The sequence below is a fragment of the Acartia tonsa genome, chromosome 15, assembly GCF_053477335.1.
Source record: "Acartia tonsa isolate MP-2025a chromosome 15, ASM5347733v1, whole genome shotgun sequence".
NCBI classification, from domain to species: Eukaryota; Metazoa; Arthropoda; class Copepoda; order Calanoida; family Acartiidae; genus Acartia; species Acartia tonsa.
Window position 1 is genome coordinate 27,364,204 of NC_137274.1, and position 12,060 is coordinate 27,376,263.

General features: G+C 37.0%; 1 protein-coding gene across 7 annotated transcripts in view; it reads right to left on the reverse strand.

Moving 5' to 3' along the window:
* The window catches only part of LOC145307621 (uncharacterized), an 83,466-nt gene that overhangs the window by 43,505 nt on the left and 27,901 nt on the right, over positions 1-12,060 (reverse strand). For all 7 annotated transcript variants that reach the window (XR_013875527.1, XM_080150079.1, XM_080150080.1 and 4 more), the window contains exons 10-15: positions 9,342-9,427; positions 8,657-8,705; positions 8,010-8,068; positions 6,012-6,052; positions 4,592-4,653; positions 2,007-2,066 (exon numbers count right to left, since the gene is read on the reverse strand). Coding sequence is in view for 6 of the 7 variants with exons in the window: in XM_080150079.1 (XP_080006205.1) it covers positions 2,007-2,066; positions 4,592-4,653; positions 6,012-6,052; positions 8,010-8,068; positions 8,657-8,705; positions 9,342-9,427 (357 nt within the window). In the remaining variant the exon portion in view is untranslated. The remainder of the gene's footprint in view (positions 1-2,006; positions 2,067-4,591; positions 4,654-6,011; positions 6,053-8,009; positions 8,069-8,656; positions 8,706-9,341; positions 9,428-12,060) is intronic.

Below are 12,060 nucleotides of genomic sequence, written 5' to 3' on the forward strand. Positions count from 1 at the left end.
TTTTACATTTTTTTCCCTCCACCACCTATTTTTTATTTCCCCCCCCCCCCCCCCCACTGAGCAGGGGATCCCATGTAGAATATACACCCCTGAAATTTGGATAATCAGCGACAGTACAAATCCAGAATATACACCCCTGTCAAAGGGGGGGGGGGGGGGTAAAATGTGGTGACTCGTCACACGATATACCAGCAATTTTATTTTGGGTGCTACTCCCTTAGTTTTGGAGATAATTGGATGAAATCTTTTGGGCTGGGTCACTAATTATCCCAACTATTGGTATCTTATAAAAAAACGGCGGCGGGACCGCCGCTCCCGCCGCCGCCACCAAAATTTTTTTTTTTTATTGCATTTCTCGCCGAATTAGGCAATTTGGAATCATTTGAGACCATGTTATTTTTTTCAAAAAATGTTTACCCTTACAAGCAACCCTGCGGGCGGACTTGGTCATTTTTTTTCAAATTCTCGTTTATCAAGGTATATCTTAAATACAGTGCTACTCCTGTGCTTTTAAAGATATTGAAACAAAATCTTTTTAGGTTGGTAAGTAAACTATATTTGATTTAAGAAAACGGCGGCGGGACCGCCGCTCCCGCCGTCCACCGCCGTTTTCCGCCGCCACCAAAAAAAGGGGGGTAAAAGGAATTTTTTTTTCAGTTTTCTTAATTTTACATTTTTTTCCCTCCAACCACCTATTTTTTATTTTTCCCCCCCCTGAGCAGGGGATCCCATGTAGAATATACACCCCTGAAATTTGGATAATCAGCGACAGTACAAATCCAGGGATCTTAAGGGATAAGACAATGAACAATAAACTAATATACAACCTCAATGGTGGTGATATTGACAATACCATTTTGAACCTACAAATCAAGAAAGTGCACAAATGGATAGACAATTCAAATGTGGCTTTCAAACCGATTAATATCCGCTGGATTAGAACTGGTTCTCAGCCATACTAAAAAAATTAAGCTTAGTATCGAACTACAGACAATTTTCCACGAATATTAAATCAAAAATTGGAAAATACAAGTTTTGTTAGTTCGGGCCTTCGGCCCCTCGGGCCTTACAAAACTGATTCTTAATGTTTTAATTTAATATCCGCGGAAAGCTGTTTATAATACAAAGTAGATCTATGTCTTTCTGTCTGAAGCTTAAGAACCGATAAGATCTACTCTTCAGGGAATATAGCTATTAGTCCTGCGGTGTTTTTTTTTAAATATTTTCATTAGGGTTGGCAATCCGGATTATTGGGCCAATTTTGGAATCCGAACCCGGAATCCGTTTTTTAATAGCGGATTCCGGATTCTTAATTGGTAGGCTAAAATTAGCGTCTTGAGTTTTTTCTTTCAACTCCCTCTTTTTGAAGGCAAAGATCACCCCCCCCCCCCCACACGCACACACCATTATCCCCCCCCGCCCCCCATCTCTTCCCACATAAACCACGAAGATGAGAAATCAGCTGATAACGCATTTCACAGCATTTTCATTTCATAGATTTTCATGCTTCATTTATTCTTTTTAAAAAGCCTTTTAAAATACTGCTGGAATCCGGAATCCGAATCCGGAATCCTCCAAAAATAAGAATTCGAAATCCGCAAGGAATCCGCCACTTTTTTTGACGGATTCTTTTTAGAATCCGGAATCCGAATCCGGTCCAAAAATTCGTCGGATTGCCATCACTAATTTTCATAAGGGGTAGAGTGAAATTTGATTAATTCAACGCATAATATTATAGCAATCTTTCTGCGGATATTAAAATTGAAAATCATAAGATTTGAACCAGTTGCGTTAACCTCGAGGGGCTAAAGGCCCCGGCTAACAAAACTGATATCAAATTTATGATTTTAATTCGTCAATTTTAATTCGTAATAATATTCGTCAAAATTGTCAGTTAAATGATATACATGATATTTTAGTATGGCTGAGAACCGGTTCTAATCCAGCAGATATTAATCTGTTTTGAAGCCATACTGAAAACAAATTTCATTTCTATAAATAAATTCCTTAATTTGCAGATATTCTTTCTTTAAAGTTTGATTCTCTATACTTGTTACTGTTCCAACCTAATAGAAAAGGATGACAACATACATAAAAGCGAAGCTCTAAAATCAGAAGGAAGGACAAACGAACAATAACTCTTGTAGTGTTAGAACTTAATAAGCAAAACATATATTTGTTGAAAAGTACAGGATTCAGTAAAAGGACATACTTTTAGTTTTATGATTTGATTATCGAGATGCCATACTTAAAATATTATACCTTGTTGTTCCAAAAATGGTTCCAGGACAAACGCACGAGTCCCAAACGTCGGAGTGGACAAACGCAGGAGTGTTAAAATATGAATGAACAAATAAGCCCCCTGCAGGGTTTAGGCATTTAAAAAACCTATAAGATGGTCTAACATAGGTTAGGTTAAGTGTCCCCTCCGACGTTTGGGACTCCTGCCTTTGTCGTAGGACCCTAAAGATCATTGTTCCACAGATAAAATTAGATGATTTTATCATAAGAAAGTGTTGTCAAAAAGTAAAACTCAGCATGTTTTAAATGGACGTACAGACTTTCTGGTACGATTAAAGAGTCGCTACGCTTCCTAAATCTTACCTAACTGTTAAAGGAATCATCATGCTAAGTTTGAAATCGATAGGATAAATCAAATTAACGAAATGAGCTAATCGTTCCGGACGTACGGACTCTAATTAGAGAAAAGCTTCGTTTTAAAAAATAGATAAGTTTTCATTCGAATAGGCAAGTCTGAAGATAGCCTATGAGGACTGGATACACCACTAGATCTTATTTTGGTGTATCTCTGAACAAAATATTGCTTAATTGCTGTTTGATTGCACGACCTTTGTCTGGAATTCCTAACTGTATATGGTAATGAGTTGCGCCTGTTTTTCGGGCAAGACATTTTCTATACTCAAATATTCATATAACGCACCTGACATACCAGCAGTAGGAACTATTTTTCCGTCTTTGTTTATTGACCCGAGATTACTAGGGTGGAGGGGAGGGAAGGTTGAAATAATTTTTGCAGCCGGGGAAAATAATAAATCTTGTGCAAGTGCATATATAATATATTTTCTCGTATTCATTCGAATCCGGTGGATAGGAACCGGTTCTCATCCATACGAAAAAAGGAAAAAACTATGTCTAGCATCGTATTATATCCAGTTTTCTACGAATATAGAAATGTACAATCATAAGATTAAAACCAGTTTTTTTATCTCGTGCCTTCGGCACCTCGGGGCTAAAAAAAACTAGTTTTAATCTTATAATTGTACATTCTATATCCGCGGAAAGCTGTTTATAATACGATACGAGAAATAACTAATATATACCCCTATATCCAATTTTTGTGTGTTAGCGTTTAGTCAAATGCGCTTATTATGTCAAACTGTTCTTTTCATATTATACATTTGGTCAAAATAAAGAGCAGGTTGACTTAACAAGCACATTTGACTAAACGGTAAACAAAGGGGGGGGGGGGGGGTAATGCAACCATCTCGTTATCAGTGAGCAAATGGCACTTAGAATTCGAATTTTGATCTGGAATTTTGCATGAGTAATTCTTGGTAGGTCTATTTTCCCTAAATTGAACAAAAAGTTGGAAAAGTAACGGCTAACGGCTGGCGGCTCAGCAGTTTAGCCATTTTTAAAACTATTTTCATCACGAAACCTATCTCCACATAATACTCTATGCTGCTCCAAAACGTTTTCAAACGGTTCTAGCCGCTAGTTGCTGGTACTAGAAATCTAAAAATGTTTTGTTTTGTATCATTTCACATGATTTAAAGCAAAAATATGTTTCAAAAAGTTGATTCCTACATAATTTATGGCAGATTTGCCCTAAAAATAGGCAAAAAACGGCTGAGCCGTTAGCCGTTACTTTTTCAACTTTTTGTTCGATTTAGGGAAAATAGACCTACCAAGGGTTACTCATGCAAAAGTTCAGATCTAAATTCGAATTGTAAGTGCCATTTGCTCACAGATTACGAGATGGTTGCATTAACCCTCCCCCCCCCCCCTTTAAGAAAAATACACGAAAATTACCTCCTTGTACTTGCAATTTTACGAAAATTGTCTAGCAAAGTCGATTATAAAAAGCTTAGAGCAACTTTTGGACGGAAGGCACGAAACTTAAGAATAGAAAAGCTGTGTTTTGGTAATTAGGGTGCGACCGTCCGTCTGTATGTTTAAAGCAGGGGGTCCAAGCTTTTTTATTTGGGGGGAGGGGGGGAGTAAAATTTTGAAAATAATAATTTTTTTTTGGGGGGGGGGGGGGAGGGTAATCTTTATTTCATAGAGGCATTTTTTTTATTTGGGGGGAGTAAAAATTGAAAATCCAAAATTCATTTGGGGGGGAGGGGGTAATCAACCCTTTACCCCCCACCCCTTGGACGTCTAGGATTTAGAAGGAATAGTTCTTTTCGTTAATTTAGACATGTTAAATTTATCCTATCGATTTCAAACTTTGCATGATGATACCTTTAACAGTTAGGTAGGTTATAGGAAGCGTAGCAACTCTATAATCATACCAGAAAATCCGTACGTCCATTTAAAATATGCAGATTGTTAATAATATATTAACCTCAAACTTGATCAATTTCTTAATATCTGGTTTTATATCTTCTTTCATGGGTAGATGAGAACCTGAAATACAAATCCGCTTACAATCCGCTGGATTAGAACCGGTTCTCAGTCATACTATCCGCATAATATCCGCAGGAAAGCTGTGTTTTATATACAAAACTAGGGATTATAACGTAAAATAGTAATAGTCCGGGAGGGAGGGGACATTGGACTATAATTCTATAATGGTACACAAAGTTTTCAGGGGAGTATTTTCTGCACAGGACTAATTTGCTTGCCACCCGCTGCTAATTATTTTATTTTATTTTACTTTATTTGGCTGAAGTTATAAATAACTTTTACGAAAAATAACAAAATAACAAAATAAAATCAAACTACTTATGGATATAATCAGGGCTCAGCAGTCGCGCCTCAGCCGCGCATAAGTCTCAAATTTAAACCTGCTTAAGTGAAAAAATAATTGAATAGATAGATTGTCTGTTACGGAACAAGTTTGGACATCTAGCTCAATTTCAAAGTTATAGCAGGGGTGTATATTAACACTGCTAGAAGGCTAGGGGGGATAAAAATATGTGATTTGGGGGAAAACCATTTAAAATTAAGTGAACTGAAAACATTTCCCCCCCCCCGGTTGGTGAAAAAAAAAGAATATTATGTGGGAGGGGGGATAATATGAATAAAATAAAGAGATCTGAAAATATTTTTTATAAAATTGTCAGCGGAGGAAAAAAAAGAATATTGTGAAGAGTTATAATATGACGATTTCACGGAGGCTTTAACGCGGCTTACGCGAAGCTGCCAAGCCCTAGACACCATTACCCTTTGAACCGTTTCTCAGGGTCGTATGCAATGTTGGAAGGGAGACGCAAATTTTAGATCTCGGTTTTCGCGATTTTAGAAAAATTCATCTTTATATCACAGCAAATTAGAAAATAAGTAAATTAAATTGCAAAAACTGAGATATAAAATTTGCGTCACCCTTCCAACATTGCGTAATCGTATGACATCGTACGACTTTGGGAACGGCGTATCATTTAGGGTTGGGCCGGATACTTATTTGCTGGATATCCGGCAAATTACCAGATAACCGGATAGGTATTGAAATAGCAAAAAACCGGATAGGTATTGATATAGCAAAAAAAAATTCTTCATAGAAAATTGGCTGCCAGCAGACGCCAAAAATATTTTTTGAGATTTCTAATATAAATAAATAAACATTTTCTGAAAAAAATTTCATCTAGCTTAAAAAATAAGAAAATTTTTAATAAGTGCATTTTTTGCTATTATATACAAGATTATATTGCCGGATATCCGGACGGATAGTTTCAATATCCGGTATCCGGCCAGATATTTAAAATGGCCGGATATCCGGCCCAACCCTAATTTCATTACTGATCACCCCTTGATAAAATATTTACCTAAACCAGTTATTACTTCAATGTCTCGAACTTCTTTTTCTCTGAAAGAAATAAAACACGTTGTATTCATGGAGGGAGGGGGCATTGGGCGGTTTATTACACTAGTCCCTAAAGTATTATAATACTAACGTTTTCTTATTTGTTAGCTTAACAACCTTGGGGATATTTTTGAATTTTGATTGGTTGGTCTATTAACTAACTGTAATCTACAAAAGGGGTAATTTTATGTATCATCCTTGGAGATGTACATCAATTTCTCGACTATTGTCTTATCCCTTTAGATCCCTGCGTTTTGTTCCTTCTGCGGTTTCTCCCAAAGTGCCTTGTTGAACCCTCCAGCCCCCCTCACCCTTCTCCTTGAGTATTATAAAATCACAAGAAAGGTCGCTTTTCTGTTATTTATTGAGGACGTCTAGTTTTTTTGTTCAGAGATCAAAGGGGATAAGACAATGACCGATAAATTTGATGTACAACCTTAATGACAATGATGACACAAAATTACCCCTTGCGTAGATGACAATTAGTGGTTGGAACGTTTGGAACTTATCAAAATTCAGTATTATCCTCAAAGTTGTTAAACCAAAGAATAGGAAAACGTTTATAAAACATTGGGGACCAGTGTAATAAACAGCCCAATGTCCCCTTCCTCCTTGTGTTTTAATTTAATGCAATTAATGTTACTTTGAATTTACCAAAGCATTTGATTTCATATTTAATCTTTATATAAAAGTATTTGTCTGTCTGGACCGAAGAATCTTGCTAACCGCTAAACCGATATTGTTCTCCTTCACAATGTAGCTTCTCATAGGTCCTGGAAGGTTTTGTAACTAATTGGGGAAGGTTACCACCACCCATCTTATATAAATCGCCCCAAAAAAATTTCTTCCTACACCCCCCCACATATTTTTTTAAAACTAAAATTTAAAATTTTGAAAGTATGTTTTTAAACTAAAGAAGTTTGGGAACATTCGACTGATATATTCTGGTAACTAAAGTTTTATAAATAAATTCTCATTCGTTGGTTTAATTACTCTTGGTACTTTTATCAAATCACTAGCTGCTTCGCCCCTAGGGGCTTGGCAATTTAAAAAAATCCGTATTTCTGGTGCTGCCATTTATTTTGAAATAGTTTCACCAGAAAACACTTTAGTTTTATGTGATGAACTAACTTCCCCATAAACAAAAAAATGGAGGATGGAGGGTATTTTTTTCTTTTTTTGGGAGGGGGGGGGGGTTGTGAGTGTCCAACCCCCAAAGAAAATAGCATAAAACCACTACAGAACCAGTAGGTATATTCACTGAAGAGAAGAATCCGATCGGTTCAGTGGTTACCGAGATCTTAAGGGACAGACAGACAGGCGGACGGACAGACATCATTCTACTTTGTATTATAAATGATTGGTTAGTTTTAAACTATCAATATGAGGTACAAAAAAGGGTTAATTTTGTTCATCATCATTTGATTACAATTTTTAAAGATTGTTTGATAATAAATATTTTATAATACGACATAAGTTCAAAGATTTTAAAAATATCGGTTAGAGGATTTTTTCTTCCCTCCCCAAAAATTAAATTTTGAAACAAAAACCACAAATATGGCTGTAAATCTACCCTGGACCTATGTGAAGCTATATTGTAAAGGAGGACCATATAAGTTTAGCGGCAGGGGTGTATATTCTGCACATGGTTTATGTTTCCCCCCCCCCATAGTTTTTAAAAGCGATGCTTTTCTATAATCAGGGTCGTTCCGTCAACCAGTAACGGATAGCTTTTTTTCGTTAATTTAGGCATGTTAGAATTGTCCTATCAATTTCAAACTATTCCCCCCCCCCTCCCTACTACATATTTTTTATCCCCCCCCCCCCAACCCTTTAGAAGGGAATCCCGTGCAGAATGTACATCCATGTTTAGCGGTTAGCGAGATATTTCAGAACACAAAGACAGACAGACAGACAGACATCCTGTTACTTATATATGAAAATTATATCTAAAACTTACCCTTTCATAGGTTTACCATTGATCTCTTGCTCTTCTAGTAGCATTTCTAATTTAGAAACCTGCAAATTTAAAGCTTCAAATTATTGGTTGAAAAGTTTGGACACTGCTGGTTTGAAACCAACCAATCAAAATTAAATAATAAATAGTTCTCGCATCGTATTATAAACAGCTTTCCGTGGATATGAAACGTACAAGATAGGGCTGATAAAACGGTTTTTAATCTTATGATTGTACATTTTTATACTCTTAGAAAACTGGATATGATACGATGCTAGACATAGTCTTTCCGTAAGGTTGAGAAACGGTTCTAATCCACCGGACATAAATCGGTTTTAATTGAATACGGGGGAAAGAATTAGAGATTTTTGTTTTACATTTAGAAGAATTTATTCTTTGTTTTAAACTAAGGAAAAAATCAATGAGTATTTTATTTTCTCATTCCATGTAATGCGTGTGAAATGTAAAAATGACCCAAAGTTTTAAGATAACGTTTTCTTATTTGTTATCAATAATTTGAGTGTTCAAACGTTTCAACCACTAACTAACTTTAATCAAATGAAAGAGCAAGTTCTTGTATCGTCATTTGGAACATTCATCAATTTATCGGCCATTGTCTTATCCCTTTATATCCCTGCGGTGCAGTTTACCTTTTTCTTGAGATGGGATATTTGTTCTTCTTTGGACTTAACATTGGATCTATAAAATATAGAAGAATAGTTATTTCTCGCATTGTATTATATACAGCTTTCCGCAGATATAAAATGTACAATTATGAGATTAAAACCTGTTTTTTTGCATCACGGGGCTAAAAAAATGGTTTCAATCTTATGATTGTACATTTTTATATTTGTAGAAAAATGGATATAATACGATGCTACACCTAGTTTTTTTTCGTATGGATAAGAACAGGATAAGAATTGGATATTAATCGGTTTTGAATAAATATGAGAAAATCATTTTTTGTATCTTAATTTGACATTGCGCTTCATTTTTATTTGATTTAATGCATTACAAATATGGCTCCATTTACCCTTTTTTACATTTTTTCCACCCTCCTTACATATTTTTAATTACGAAAGGTTGGCTAAAAATTTCCACGGTGAGGTAAAAATTCCCACCTGAGTATGACGCACTGCAGTTCACTCTTGGCAAAATATTCAATAATACATCATTTTTCCATTGTTAATTTAAAATTCTTACGGTTAGCTAAAAAAATCCCCACTGTTGGCAAAAGATTAGACGCGCTGCAGTTCGCTCGTGGCAAAATATTCACAATTACGTTCTTTTTCCACGGTTGCTTAAAAATTCCCACGGTTAGCTAAAAGTTCCCACCTAAGTTTGACGCACTGTAGTTCACTCTCGTACATCATCAGCTTCTCAAGAACATGGTGATGTGAGGCGTAGTGCATCAACAATGCCTGACAAATATTTTAATTAGGGACAACATTATTTTCTCATGGTTGGATAAAAATTCCCACGGTACATCATCAGCTTCTCAAGTACATGGTGATGTGAGGCATAGTGCATCAACAAGGCCTGACAAATATTTTAATTAGGGATGACATTATTTTCCCACGGTTGTCTAAAAATTCCCACGGTACATCATCAGCTTCTCAAGTGCATGGTGATGTGAGGCGTTGTGCATCAACAAAGCCTGACAAATATTTTAATTAGGGATGACATTATTTTCCCACGGTTGGCTAAAAATTCCCACGGTACATCATCAGATTCTCAAGTACATGGTGATGTGAGGCGTAGTGCATCAACAAGGCCTGACAAATATTTTAATTAGGGATGACATTATTTTCCCACGGTTAGCTAAAAATTCCCGTGGTACATAATCAGACTCTCACGAACATGGTGATGTGAGGCGTAGTGCATCAACAAAGCCTGACAAATATTTTAATTAGGGACAACATTATTTTCTCATGGTTGGATAAAAATTCCCACGGTACATCATCAGCTGCTCAAGTACATGGTGATGTGAGGCATAGTGCATCAACAAGGCCTGACAAATATTTTAATTAGGGAGGACATTATTTTCCCACGGTTGGCTAAAAATTCCCACGGTACATCATCAGCTTCTCAAGTACATGGTGATGTGAGGCATAGTGCATCAACAATGCCTGACAAATATTTTAATTAGGGAGGGCATTATTTTCCCACGGTTGGCTAAAAATTCCCACGGTACATCATCAGCTTCTCAAGAACATGGTGATGTGAGGCGTCATAAATGCCTAAGAAATATTAATTAGGGATGACATTATTTTCCCACGGTTGGCTAAAAATTCCCACGGTACATAATCAGCTTCTCAAGAACATGGTGATGTGAGGCGTAGTGCATCAACAAAGCCTGACAAATATTTTAATTAGGGATGACATTATTTTCCCACGGTTGGCTAATAATTCCCACGGTACATCATCAGCTTCTCAAGTACATGGTGATGTGAGGCATAGTGCATCAACAAAGCCTGACAAATATTTTAATTAAGGATGACATTATTTTCCCACGGTTGTCTAAAAATTCCCACGGTACATCATCAGATTCTCAAGTGCATAGTGATGTGAGGCGTAGTGCATCAACAAGGTCTGACAAATATTTTAATTAGGGATGACATTATTTTCCCACGGTTGTCTAAAAATTCCCACGGTACATCATCAGTTTCTCAAGTTTATGGTGATATGAGGCGTAGTGCATCAACAATGCCTGACAAACATTTTAATTAGGAATGACATTTATTTCCCATGGTTGGTTAAAATTCCCGCGGTAGGCTAAAAATTCCCACGGTACATCATCAGCTTCTCAAGTACATGGTGATGTGAGGCGTAGTGCATCAACAAAGCCTGACAAATATTTTAATTAGGGATGACATTATTTTCCCTCGGTTGGTTAAAATTCCCACGGTTGGCTAAAAATTCCCACGGTACATCATCAGCTTCTCAAGTGCATGGTGATGTGAGGCGTAGTGGATATTACTTGAATGTTGAAACTGATTTTCATGTGATGCTCATAGCTGGCTAAAATAATGATACCCCCCCCCCTCCTTTCCTACTAGAAGACCGAAATGGCCAATAAATTAGGTCCATGTCAGCAAGCTAAATTGACGACAAATTTTTTCTGTTAATATATCCCATATCCATTAAATTATTGCAGGGTGTGTATATTCTGAACAAGATTAATTTTTTTTCCCTGCTGCTACATTTTTTTAAAATGTTTTTTTAACCTAGTTTTTTCCAGCAAGGAAGGAGATAAAATGGAAAAATATCGTTTATTTACATATTATATTTCAAGTAGCGGCTACGACGCAAAGGGCCTAAAGGGAAAATTGAAATTTTAAGGGAATTGGGGGCTGGCTGGTGGAAGTCAACTTATCGCTTTCAATTTTAATTTTTTTTTTTGGGGGGGGGAGGGTCATCTTTCTATTGAAGATTTCCTAACTATACCTGAAGGCTTGCCCATGCGGTTCCATTGCAAAAACGCCCATACACACACAAACTCACACACACACACTATACCTGAAGGCTTGCCCATGCTATTCCATTGCAAACAAACACCCACACACATACACCCACACACATACACACACACACATACTTACACACACACACACACAAACACACACATACACACACACACTAACACACACACACACACACACAAACTCACTCACACACGCACACACACACACACACTATACCTGTAGGCTAGCCCATGCGGTTCCATTGCAGACAAACACATACACTATACCTGTAGGCTAGCCCATGCGGTTCCATTACACACACACACACATACACTATACCTGTAGGCTAGCCCATGCGGTTCCATTACACACACACACATATACACACACACACTATACCTGTAGGCTAGCCCATGCGGTTCCATTGCACACACACACATACACTATACCTGTAGGCTAGCCCATGCGGTTCCATTGCACACACACACATACACTATACCTGTAGGCTAGCCCATGCGGTTCCATTACACACACACACATATACACACACACACTATACCTGTAGGCTAGCCCATGCGGTTCCATTGCAC